The 12,625-nt window shown below is 66.1% G+C and overlaps 1 protein-coding gene across 7 annotated transcripts in view; it reads left to right on the top strand.

The window, feature by feature from the left end:
• Window positions 1-10,257, top strand: part of MINDY4 (MINDY lysine 48 deubiquitinase 4) — a 126,676-nt gene extending 116,419 nt beyond the window's left edge. For all 7 annotated transcript variants that reach the window (XM_051977810.1, XM_051977786.1, XM_051977802.1 and 4 more), the window contains 3 exons: window positions 1,270-1,450; window positions 2,674-2,746; window positions 9,834-10,257. In XM_051977810.1, coding sequence (XP_051833770.1) covers window positions 1,270-1,450; window positions 2,674-2,746; window positions 9,834-9,882 — 303 coding nt within the window. In that variant the 3' untranslated portion in view covers window positions 9,883-10,257. The remainder of the gene's footprint in view (window positions 1-1,269; window positions 1,451-2,673; window positions 2,747-9,833) is intronic.
• The last annotated feature ends 2,368 nt before the right edge of the window (window positions 10,258-12,625 follow it).

Raw genomic sequence — 12,625 nt, 5'->3', positions numbered from 1 at the left:
GGCCCCGGCCGTGAGCCCCTCGTACCCCGTCTTCCTGCTTCCGGGACTCCAAGTAACCTGGGATTGGGGCAGCCTGGGACTCGCCCTTGGTTTTCCGGTCCCGTGGGAAGGTGGAGAGCGTGGATCCGTCCCGGCTCAGCGGTGGGGGCCTCTCTGCCGTGGGCCCCTGCCCCTCCCCTGGCTCCCTCCAGGGCCGGACGGGGGTCCCACTGGGGGCTCATATTTGTTTCCTCCAGGATCGACAGTGCTTAATAAATGCCTGTTCATGTCCCTGCATCCCTCTGTGCATCCTCAGTGCGCTCCCATATCCGTGCGTGTGAACGTGCATTTATTGTGCACCTGCTGTGAGCCGCGTGCAGCGAGAGGCCCAGTGATTTCTGGGCCCATGACCGGCAGTCTCCAGGAGGAAGCACCTGGCCTGGGACTGCGGCCCTCCTGGGTGTGGGCCCAAAGCCGATGAAAACACAGTCAGGAACACTTAACAAAATAAGGAAAACCAGAGCCGAGGGAGACGGCGCTCCCGCCGCTTAGCCCCGCTGGCCTGGGGGCCGCTTTCCCAGCATCCCTCAGCCCCGCTCTGGCCCCCCCAGAACTGCTCGGCTCCTCTTTTTCCTCCTCCTCCAGATCGGCGCCTTGTCCTCTCGCCCCTTTGTCGTCCCCTCCCACCCTTAGCGCTGCGTTATCCCCATCCACCACCTCGGCCGGTCCCCGTTTCTACTGACAACCTGCGGCCTGGAGGACTTGGGCCCAGGACACTCGGATGTCATCCATGATGTCCTCTAGGGCAGAACGGGCCTTCTGTGCCTCCCAAGTGGTTCCTGGTCTCCCTGGTCTTTCACACCATCTTTTTCCCTCAAGATCCCTTAACATCACCTGTCACTCTCCTCTTCCTCTCACCTGGGCCCTCGGTCCCGCCCCTTCTCATCTTCCTCTTCCTCTCACCTGGGCCCTCGGTCCCGCCCCTTCTCATCCTCCTCTTCCTCTCACCTGGGCCCTCGGTCCCGCCCCTTCTCATCTTCCTCTTCCTCTCACCTGGGCCCTCGGTCCCGCCCCTTCTCGCCTTCTGCATCCTCAGTTGCCTCCTCAGTGACCCTGGTTCCTTCTCCCTGCCTGCGACAGCCCGCCAGGTCTCCCCACCCTTAGAGGTCGCCTTCCCCCAGACCACCCTCCTGCTCGCGGTCTCCGCGTTGCCATGGCGAGCACGCTGCCCTCTCCCGAGGTCGCTGCCCTTCGCAGCCGCCCCTGAGCTTGTCCCGCTGCCCCCTCCAGGTTGGCTGTTACCTCAAGACGCCCAAGTTCCCCATCTGGGTGGTGTGCAGCGAGAGCCACTTCAGCGTGCTCTTCAGCCTGCAGCGAGACCTCCTGAGCGACTGGAAGGCGGAAAGGATCTTCGACCTCTACTACTACGACGGGCTGGCTAACCAGCAGGGGGAGATTCGGCTGACCGTAGGTACGTGGCCCTGCCCGGGTCTCCGCCTTCCCCCTGGGGTGGCCCAGCCCCTCTCCCCCCCCCCCAGCACCAGAACGAAGCTCTGGCACGTTCCTGCTGGAGCACTGCCCGGGAGTGTCAGAGGGAGCACTGCCAGGGAGTGTCAGAGGGAGCACTGCCTGGGAATGTCAGAGGGAGCACTGCCAGGGAGTGTCAGAAGGAGCACTGCCAGGGAGTGTCAGAGGGAGCACTGCCCGGGAATGTCAGAGAGAGCACTGCCAGGGAGTATCAGAGGGAGCACTGCCCGGGAGTGTCAGAGGGAGCACTTCCCGGGAGTGTCAGAGGGAGCACTTCCCGGGAGTGTCAGAGGGAGCACTGCCCGGGAGTGTCAGAGGGAGCACTGCCAGGGAGTGTCAGAGGGAGCACTGCCAGGGAGTGTCAGAGGGAGCACTGCCAGGGAGTGTCAGAGGGAGCACTGCCAGGGAGTGTCAGAGGGAGCACTTCCCGGAAGTGTCAGAGGGAGCACTGCCCGGGAGTGTCAGAGGGAGCACTGCCAGGGAGTGTCAGAGGGAGCACTGCCAGGGAGTGTCAGAGGGAGCACTGCCAGGGAGTGTCAGAGGGAGCACTTACCGGGAATGTCAGAGGGAGCACTGCCAGGGAGTGTCAGAGGGAGCACTGCCCGGGAGTGTCAGAGGGAGCACTGCCCGGGAATGTTAGAGAGAGCACTGCCAGGGAGTATCAGAGGGAGCACTGCCAGGGCCCTGGCCAGGAGGGTCCCCCTGGGCTCGCTGATGTGGCGAGGAGTGGGTGGCGGCTGTCGGGCCTTAGCCTGACTGGCGCAGCCCCGGAGAGTCGCGACCAGCTGGAGCCGCGCCTCCCCTCCCCCACCTGCTTCATTCACGCTTGGCCAGTGTCCTCGCGCTGGGCCCTGCCCGGGTGCCCACAAACAGCAGGAGCCTCGTTCCTCCAGGGGAACCGCAGGCCGGGCGGCGGGCTGTGGGGGGAAGTCGTGGAGGGTTCTGTGGAAAGGCGGATTTGTCCCCCAGCCCAGAGGCCTGAAGGGAAGGGATGGGGCAGCTTTGAGGGGTAAGGCCAGATGATGGGCAGGAAGTTCCCCATCCTCAGCTGGGGGCGATCATGGGAGCGGGGAGGAGGGACTTCCGGGAGGACCGTGGGGATGAGCTGCTGGGGACTAGAGAGTGGAAGAGCCTCCTTCACACTTTTGTCCAACAAACTCCCTGCAGACACCACCCAGCCTATGTCTGGGGACAGAGAGAAGGACCTCATCCCACCCCTGGAACACTGCATCCGGACCAAGTAAGTGGGCGCCTCTGCGGGGGCGGGTCTCAGGGCCCCGGGCTCATCCCTTCTCCCGACGACCTCGGGAGGACCCAGGCTGTGGGCGACGGGTCGGAGAAGTGGCCTGTGGGGGAGCTCCCGAGGCCGCGGGGACAGACCAGAGGCCCAGGCCAGCGAAGCGGCCGTCAGCTTGGGCCCTGCTCCTGCCGCCGGGGGCTGTTTGCGGGAGGCGCTTCGGGCCCCAGGGCAGCTCCGTCGAAAGAAGGGTGAATTGGCTGGGTAGAGCAGCAATGGGACTCTGGGAAAATCCATTCCGAGGAGCCTTGGAGGGGGGCGGGCAGAGGGTCTTCACTGTCTCACCCGTCTCTGATGGCAGCAGAGAAGCCAAGAGCCACGTGGAGAGGGAACGGCGTGTTACTGGGAGTCCCTAGAATGAGAGGGCAAGGGTCCTTCGAGGACCTCCCGACCCCAGCCTTTGACCAAACACGGAACCCTCTGGTCATCTGTGCAAGAAGCCTCAGAGCCAGGATTTGAATCGGGGGCCTCGGCTTCTGGGCTCTGCTCCCTCCCAGCCCCTCGTGTGAAATGAGAGGAGACAAGGCTTGTGGCGCAGGGAGCTGACGAGACCCAGTCAGGCTGTGGAGAGGGGGCTGCCCACCTCCGTGTGCCCACGTGCGGGACAGAGCCCCTCCCGGCCGGGCCGAAGTGAAGGGTCGGGGGCCGGCCCAGAGGCCGCTGCCTCATCTCTGTGGCTCCCTCGCCCTGTGCTTTTGATTCCTCACCGAGGCTTGGCTTTCTCAGACTGTAGCCCCTTCAGACATGTGCGGGTCCCCCTTTAGCGCAGTCTCCCCTTCCATGGCCGCCCTTGCAGTCCGGAGAACAAGGCTCATGGGACCGAGCGCTGAGGATGGAGCTCTCCCTCCGGCCACCCCCACCCCCCCCAGACAGCCGAGGACGCGCCGCTCGAAGGCCGAAGACGGTGAAATCCGAGCAGCCAGGCCAGTGACCGGCGGCGGCCCCCGCGTCCGAATGGGACAGAGAACACGCACGGCCCGGGAGCACGCCGGAGCTCGGGGGGTCGAGGGACGCATGTGGCCGGGTCAGCCGAAGCTGCTGACGGCCCAACCTCCGGACGTCCGCAGGGACCTGGTCCCTGCTGTCGCCCGCCGGGCCCCAAAGCCTCTCCCCAGTAGTGGCGAGTGGGCCCGGGTGAGGGGAAGGGCGGCCAGAAAACCGGAGGAGCTGAAGCTCCCAGCGCCTCCAGAGCCTAACTCAGAGCCGGCCTTAATAAAGGGCCATTGACCTGACTTTGCTGTCTCCTTGGAGTTAGGAAGTCACATTAAATCCCTGGGTATTAATTTACATCCCAAACCCGTTTGGCGCGCCCTTCCCCCAAAAGCCCCTGCTCCCAAGGTCCTCTCTGGCTGGTGTGCAAAGGTTCTTTGAGATAAACCCGAAGGTTAGCTGGTCTTTGTGTGTAACTTCTGAGCGGTTTTAGTCAACACAAATGCCGCTGCTGTCACTGCTGTCCCCCGCCCAGTAAAGACTCTGCAAATTAAGTGGTTACGGGCACGGGAGACGGTCCCGCGAGGGCACGACTGGACATTTGGGTCCAGGATACAGTCGGCGCCTTGTCATTGGCTTCGTCTGTTCTCTTGTAAGTCTTACGACAGCTGTGGAAGGGAGCACAGCACCTGCAGACGGGGAGCACGAGGGCGCCCCAGCTGTATGAACATCAGATACTCGCGTGGCCGTTGGGAGGAGAAGCGAGCAGGAAGATGGCCCCCAGCGCGGGAGGCCCTCAGGGGTTTATCCCATTTTACAGATGAGGAGCCCGAGGCCCACAGAGGCTAAGGGCTTCCCACTGCAGATCCAGCGCTCTCCCCTCCCCCACTCTGCACTCTCACCAACCCGGGCTTGGAGTTCACCTGCTCAGCAGCCAGACCCCCGGGAAGGTGCCCTCGCAGCCGCAGAGGAGGGCGCCTGGCCCAGCTCCCGCCCCAGCTTGGTCGCCCTCACTTGGGTTTGGAGGCCGCCGTTAGCCGGCTCCCCTCCACATCACAGACCCGCCGGCTGCTGCACCGTTGCCTCCATCGGGGACCACTGATGCCTTGGGGCGGCCACGGAGGCTCCGCCTCATCCCCTGCCTCTCCTGGCACAGGAGACCCCTCTGCACACGGACCCACCGGCCCAGTCCGGCCGAGTGTCCCCCAAGGCGGAGGGGGTGAAGGCTCAATCTCCAGCGGGGCCTGGGAGACCCGGCCCAGAAACGTCCCATGTCCCCTGTGCCCCGGCTCAGCCTCTGGCGCCAGCCATGAAACCTCCCGGGCAGGGGCCCCCGGCACCTTCCTGCGCAGAGTCCGGCTCGGACGCCTGGAGATTCGACGGAGCGGGACCAGGGGCCGCGGGCGCCCTTCGGAGCCAGCGAGGGAGAGGCCGGGCCCGCCAGAGATGGGGGTGGGAGAGGGGCCGCACCCTCCGGCGGCAGCCCCCGGCCAGAGGCGCCTTAACCCCTCCAGGGACGGCCTCCGCCCCCTCGGTGCCCAAGCGCCACTCGTTCCTTCCCCCAAAGACGGTCGTTGAGCAGCGACACCCCCCGGGGACAGGCGCGGGACGTCCCAAGAGAGGCCCCCCCGGGCGAAGGGGAGACGGCGAGACGGATGGGTGACAGGGAAGGAGACCCTGACACAAGTTCATGAGAGAGGGCAGCCCGAGGCTGGGGAGGGCACGGAGGAGGACAGCTGCGGCGGGCGCGCGTGCCCGTCCCCAGTGCCCACGGGGCAGGAGCGGCCACCTGGCCTGCACGGAGCCGAGAACATCGTGCTTGTTTGCGTCCTTAGCAAAGGAAGAGGAAATAGGAGGGGCCCCGTCCCAGGTACAAAGCATTCCTGCGGGGTCACGTGCCGTGCGTCTGTCAGCGCGCAGATTAGCGGGACATCCTCACCGCGCTTTTATGGAGAAAGAAGCCTTCATTCCATGTGGTGAAAGAAGGGCGGCCGTTTGGAAGGGGGGCCGGGGCGGCCTCGGCTGGGGGGCCGGAGGCCACTCTCGGGTCACCCAGTCCCTGCGTGGGAGAGGGTGCTCTGGGACTGGGGGAGGGGGCGCTCCGGGACTGGGGGAGGGGGCGCTCCGGGACGGGGAGAGGGGGCGCTCCGGGACTGGGGGAGGGGGCGCTCTGGGACAGGGGGAGGGGGCGCTCCGGGACGGGGGGAGGGGGCGCTCCACGAGCTCGAGGCCTCCACGGCGGGCTGCTGAGTGGTGGGCGCAGGGCCTTGGCTCTGGCCTTTCATCAGGCGAGAAACCATCAGGGGCCTGCTGTGGGATGTGACCAGGCCCAAACCCTTGGCCTCGGGGCGCTCAGGGTCCGGCAAGGCTGGGCACAGACGGGCACAGACAGAGGAAGGACCAGGGGCCTTCAGGGGCTCCCTCTGCCTTCTGCTGCCACATCCCAGGGCACCATCCGTCCCGGAGCTCTGCTTTGGGCGCCGGCTGCTGCCCCCCCCTCCCACAGAGGTCCTTAGAGGCATTTCCGGGCACTCATCCTTCAGCGCGCCCCGGGGGGCTTGGAGGGCTCGGGCACGAGAATGCAGGTGTCGTGTGGGCCATCGCAGCCGCCCCAGGCCCAGCTCCTTTCCTTCTCCCCCCTTCCCATCCGTGGCTTTCTCTTGGGATCCCCTCGGAATCATAGGACGGGGCATCCTGGGGTTCCAGCGCCTCAGCTGGGAGGGACCCTCCATGTCATCTGACCCGTACCTGAATGTGAACCTCCCTGAGACCTGAAGCGGAAAGAAGGGGCCCAAGCAAACGTGTCCTGGGGCAGGGGCCCCAATGGGGGAGGCAGAGCGCCCCGTGTCACCCCTGGTGCCCAGCCCCCCTCGGTGTCTGCCCTGCATTCCCTGGCATTAGTGCCAAGCCCTCTGCCCAGAACTGGGCATCCCAGAGACAACTTCGTCTCTCCCCTCAGGGAGCCTGCGGCCGATTGGGTCCATCCTAGACGTGTCTAATGTCTATTAGTAAAATGAGAGCAGAGAGTCTGCTGGGCAAAGGCATGGAGGCGGGAGTTTGGCCAGACCCCTGACTGCAAGCAGGCACAGAAAGGGGGCTTAGCCAGGGTCCGAAGGGGATTTGGAACTCCAGAGGCCGTCCACTGCAACCCCCTTAGTCCTGCCCTTTGGGGCATCAGGAGCCGGACCCAGAGGTTAAAACCCAGCTAAGGGTGACAGCTCGGGGGGCGCTTGGGCTGCCTGGGTCTCGGGCTCCTGCTCTTCCAAACTACTTCCAGACCCCTGGTTCCTGGAAGCTCTCCCGACCCCCACCCACCACCAGCAGCCGCCCTCGGGGCTCTCCCACTCCCCCGTTTGGGCCGTGGGTCGGCACCGAGCCGCGCTCCCGGGGGGCACAGGCAGCCGGGGAGAAGGCCTCCGTCTGTGCAGGGAGGTGCCCGTGGCGGGCACGGCAGCCAGGCCCGGGCCTGGAGGAGCCCGCCCTGCGCCCCGGCTGCCTCCGGACGTGGCGAGCCCCCTCAGCCCTTTCCCAGGGCCCCGATGTGCCCTTTGGGAGCAAAGAGGCAGAAAGCAGAACTTTCTTTTCCATCCCCATCAGATAAAATGCCATTGTAATCGAAAGCAGCCCCAGCCTCGGTGGCCCCGGCTCAGAGGGCGCCCTACAAAGGAGCCGCCGTTTGTTTTTGCCCCTTGATGCACAAATAGCTCAAAGGGAAAGACGTGGTCGGCGGCCGGGACGGTCTGGAGGAAGCGCGTCCTTCCCCTGCCTGGGAACGGGTTCTCCTCCGGAGGGAAAATGCCCCCTTCCTGCCCCTTCCCAAAGCTGCCTTACCCTGGGCCCCCCCCCCCAGGCTCCCCAGCAGCCTCCGCGTAGTCCTCAGTGAGGGGCTGAACTTGGCCTGGAACTCGGGCCCGTGGGCCTCCTTCCAAAGCCTTGTGATGCCCACGGCCCTGGGGAGGAGGGAGGCCTCCGGATAATGACCGTTGCCGTTGGGAGGCATCCCCAGAGTAGGCCCGGGTCAGAGTCGGGGCCCTGGACTCCCAGAGAGGACGGGGAGGCTTCCTGGGGCAGCCCCGGGGCTCCCGCCCTGCCCCGGCCGGCTCAGCAAGGACACGGCTCTTGGGGGGTCTGCGGTCACAGCTGGATGAGAAACGGGAACCGGCCTTGGTCGGCAGTCCAGAAAGAGCCGTCTCAGGACGTGGGCCAGGGGTGTGGGAGGCAGATGGGAATCGGATACAGCGCGGGGCAGGACCGGTCAAGGGTCACCTCGTTTGCCCCGAGTCCCCGACTCCTCCCCCGCCCCCGCAGCTGGCCCTCCGCTACATGCTAGTTAGAGCCGACTCCCCACTAACAGGCCTTGGTACTGGTCCCTTGGAATGCAGCCGGAGCCATGGTGGACTTGCCCAGTGGGCCGGGGGCACGGCTGTGCCAGGCGGGCACTGCCCAGCTCGGGGCTCATTTCTCTAAATCATAGCTTTTTATTTTCAAAATATAAGCAGAAAGTTTTGAACACGCACCTTGCCAAGCCTTGTGTCCCAAAGTTCTCCCTCTCTTCCCCCACCCCCTCCCCAGACGGCGAGCGATCCGATCTAGGTTAGACACGGGCAGTTCCTCTGTACATATTTCCCACAATTATCGCGCCGACAAGAATCGGATCCAGAAGGGAAAAAAGAGAAGGAACAAAAGCGAGCGCGTGACAGAAGAGGGAGAAGACCGGGCTTTGGCCCACTCGGGCCCGTGGTTTCCTCTCCAACGTGAGGCCATCGGGATCGTCTGGATCGCCCCCTTCTTGTCCTCTGCCCCGCCGCCCCCTCCGCCCAGCTCTCCTTCAGCCCTGTTAGCTAGCGGCTCCATGGGGGCCGGGCCCCGCGGCGGCCCCTGACAGATGCCGGCTTTGGGGAAGTCCGTCCCTCCCGAGGGCTCGGCCCGGCTCGTCGTCCATTTGGAAGGAGAGCCGGGTGCGTCTCCCGGCCTGCAGCGTGCTTGCTGAAGAGGGTCCGGCCCCTTGGTTCTGCCTGAGGAAGCTGGGGCTTTACTTGGGGCATCTTTGGTGACGGAGCCGTTTGCGGGGCCCAGGTCCCTCTGCAGGGCCGGTCCTTGGCTAGGGCGTGGTCACTCTGGCAACGGACTTGCCTGGAGGACACAAGGGAGAAGGCGGAGGCGCTTGGAGATGCTGGCTTGGTGCCCCGCTCTCCCCGGTGCCCTCTGACCCATCTGTGCCCGTTTCCTGGCTGGTGCGTCTTGGGGAGAAGGGCCCACTGGGGGGTTCATAGGTGAGACCCCAAGGCCCTTCCACGCGTTTCATCCAGGGTGCTGGGGCCCACGATGCCCGCAAGACCATCGTCTCTCCCTGGTCTCGGTGCCCAGCCCTGAGCTGCCTTTTCAGCCTCGTTTGCCCTGATCCCGAGGGCGCTTGCCCGGCACGGCGCCTTTATCCCCCTCCGGGTTCCCTGCTTGCTTACAGTTTGAGGAGACGGTGTGAGACAAGGTGGCCACGAGCCGGGGAGGAGTCCCCCAGAGCCCCCCCTCGGCCTCAGGGGGAAAGCCAGGGGCAGGCCTGAGAACCCGGAATGCCCAGGCCTTCCTCCTCGGCTGCCCTCGGCCTCTGCTCTTCCTTCTCCCACTCCCTGCCTTTGCCTTTGCCGGGCCACGTGCCTGGAACGGCTGAGGGAACGATGGGGGGCTCTGGAGGAGCTCTATCCCGAGCAGCAGGACTGCGTCTGCCCTCGGAACCCGGAGGGGCCTGCAAAGTGGGGGTGGGATTGGTGGGCACGCGTTCGGGGGCCCCCATGTTACCCCCTTCTATCCCCCAATCCCTTTGAAAGCTCAGCCTGAGGCCTTTCCTGCCTCCCACCGATGCTGACCGTGGGGCCGGCTCTCCCCGGGCCGGGAGGCAGCTGGGAGGGCAGGGGCCGACGCCTGTCCGTGGGCCTGCACCTGAGAGCGGGTGGCCCGTTCCTCCCGACCCCATCCACCCTCCTCCCTCCTTGAACCTGGCCCTGCCATTAGCCCAGCTGCCCCTGCTCCCCCTCCTCCCTGCTGTGTCCAGCGCGTGCTCCCGGGATCCTCCCTAACGGGTTTCCTCCCTCTGTTCCCCCAGGTGGAAGGACGCGTTTGTGGACTGGAACGGCACAGAGCCCATCCTGTGAGCGGGCGCCCCGGCCTTGCCCGGCCCCGCCGGCTCGTTTCTGGAACCCGAGGCCCTGTAGCCGTGAAGTGTCTGACTCCCCCCAAGCCCCCGCGCTCCCACCAAAGGGCCTTTTCCAGAAACCCCTTCCTTTGTGTAGCTTTGTCCGGGGGCCAGCCTCCATCCGTCCTCACCAGCTCTGGATCCTGTGGGCCTCCTGCCATTGTCTCTGGGCCCGACGGAAGAAGAGTCCCCCAGGCGCGCTCTGGCTACCTCATTTATTTTCTCCTCCTCCCCCATCCCCAGGAAAGACACGGAGGGCTCAGGACCTCCGTGCGGCCTGCCCAGAACATCCCGTGTCGCTTGGTTTCCGTCCCAGTAAAGCAGGGCCTCGAAACATGGTGTGGGTCTGTGGTGTTCCTGCCCCGGGGGCTGGGGGTGATCCCGAGGGAGGGCGCCTCCGTGAACGGCAGGGGAACAGCCCCCGGCCCCTCCCTGCCCGTCCGGGACTGACCCGGCTCCTCCAGGGAAGACCTTGGGGCTCCGGCCCCTGCCCCCCTTTTTCATTCAACAACTGCCCATCCCCCTTCCTCCCGTCCCTGCCCTCGTGGACTCTAGGGATCAGTTGGTAAATGGGAGCCGGGGCAGAGAGGAGCACGGCGGGGAGGGGACGAGGGCGCCCCCAGAGCACCCCCAAACCAAGGGGCTGGGCCGGCTGCAACTGGCCTCGGATCAGAATTCTGCTCCCAAACTAGCTGTAAGTCCGTGCATTCGTTCCGCACCCCCGGGTTTTCCCAACACCGAAACCCCGTGTAAGACTCCCCTTGTCCCAGCCGCCCCCCGTGGCAGACTCTCCCCCAATCTCCCGTGGCTCCCCGCTGCCTCGAGGATCAAACTACAAGGCCTCCCACGGTCTGGCTCTTAGCCACCCTTCCGGTCACTTCACGCTCCCCCCGTTCCCGCTTCCCCCAGAGTTCTCGGACCCCCCAGGCGCCCCCTCCACCGGCTCATAAGCAGCCCCTCTTGCCCTTTCCTCAGTAGAGTAATTTGGTCCTTTAAGTTTCTCTGGCAGAAGGGAAGCTCCCGCAGGGCAGGACCCCACGAACCCTGAGGCCTGGGCCCCCAACAGAGGGGAAAGGGGCCCCGTGGGCCGTGCTGAGAGGGGACCCCAAGAGCCAGCGCTCTGGCGAGGGCCCCGGGGCCGGCCGAGGGGGCCACGGGAAGGCTCTGGCTCTGGAGGGCCTGGGATCCTGGGCCGGGGCCCGTGGGCTTCGTGCAGACGGCGCTGCTCTCCCCCCGCAGCCCCGGGCCCCCCGCAGCCACAAACATTTCCCGGGCCGGGCCCTTCACGGAAACATGCGCCTCTAACAAGGCCGGCCCTGCCCGGAGCGTCTGCGCCGGCTGTTTTCAATAAAGCTGCTGGAAAACAAGCTGGGTGCCTGCGGCCGGGGGGAGGGTGTCAGTGGGGGGAACAGCGTCAGTAAACACGCGTCAGCGGCCGCTGGCCCCCGCGGCCCTCCACGAGTCCCAGATGGCTGCTCCCAGCCAGGGGCCCGACCCTCGGCCCGGCAGGACGGTGTCCGGCCCCGCGGGGGCTCGAGCTCACAGACCCGCCCCCAGCCCTAAAAGGCCAGCCTGAGTTTCTCCATCCGGACCCTTGGGGGCGGCGCCCCCCGCCCGTACTCTTTACTCGGTGCCCAGACTTGGACGAGGATCTCCACCCGGGCCTGGCTGGGACAGCCGTGGGGAGGCCCGGGGTGCCACTCTGCCCTCCCAGCAGCCTCTGCTCTCTCGGGCCACGGCCCTCCTAGCCCGCGTTTCTGCTGCACTACGGGGCACCAGCTGTTTGCCCACTCCGTGGGCACTCCGGGCAGCGGGCGCGTTGTGCCAGCGGCTGTGCGCCAGAGAAAGGGCGCTTCTCACCCCTCCGGCTGCCATTCGGGGCCCCGCTGCTCATCCTAAGCCGACGCGGGCCCTCGCTGTGTAAACTCTGGTGCCCGTTCGCAGCAGGCGCCAGCAAAGGACTTCCTATAGGTGGCTGAACTCTCCGTTTGTTTATTTGGCTTGGCCCGGCTCGCCGAGCTCTGGGAGGAGGAAACCTTGTTTCCCCTGGAGCAGCTCGGGGAGGAAGAGCGGCCTTCGTCAAGAGCCTCACTTAACCTCCTGCCCAGAGCCCTGCCGGGAAAACAGTCCTGGGCTCGGTCTGGCGGAGAGGGGCTGAAAGGGAGCTGGGGGCCCCGGGCCCATGGAGGGAACAAGCCCCCCGCCTCTCCCCTTCCCCCTGTCCCAAACCTCCTGCCGGGAAAACAGTCCTGGGCCTGGTCCGGTGGAGAGGGGCTGAAAGGGAGCTGGGGGCCCCGGGTCCGTGGAGGGAACAAGCCCCCCCGCCTCTCCCCTTCCCCCTGTCCCAAACCTCCTGCCGGGAAAACAGTCCTGGGCCTGGTCTGGTGGAGAGGGGCTGAAAGGGGGCTGGGGGCCCCGGACCCATAGGGAACAAGCCCCCCCGCCTCTCCCCTTCCCCCTGTCCCAAACCTGCTGAGAAAACAGTCCTGGGCCTGGTCCGGCGGAGAGGGGCTGAAAGGGAGCTGGGGGCCTTGGGCCCATGGAGGGAACAAGCCCCCCGCCTCTCCCCTTCCCCCTGTCCGAAACCTCCTGCCGGGAAAACAGTCCTGGGCTCGGTCTGGCGGAGAGGGGCTGAAAGGGAGCTGGGGGCCCCGGGCCCATGGAGGGAACAAGCCCCCCGCCTCTCCCCTTCCCCCTGTCCC

The sequence above is a fragment of the Antechinus flavipes genome, chromosome 1 (genome assembly GCF_016432865.1).
Source record: "Antechinus flavipes isolate AdamAnt ecotype Samford, QLD, Australia chromosome 1, AdamAnt_v2, whole genome shotgun sequence".
Lineage (NCBI taxonomy): Eukaryota > Metazoa > Chordata > Mammalia > Dasyuromorphia > Dasyuridae > Antechinus > Antechinus flavipes.
Note: the sequence above shows the minus strand (reverse complement) of the source record. Positions and strands in the feature narration are given on the sequence as shown.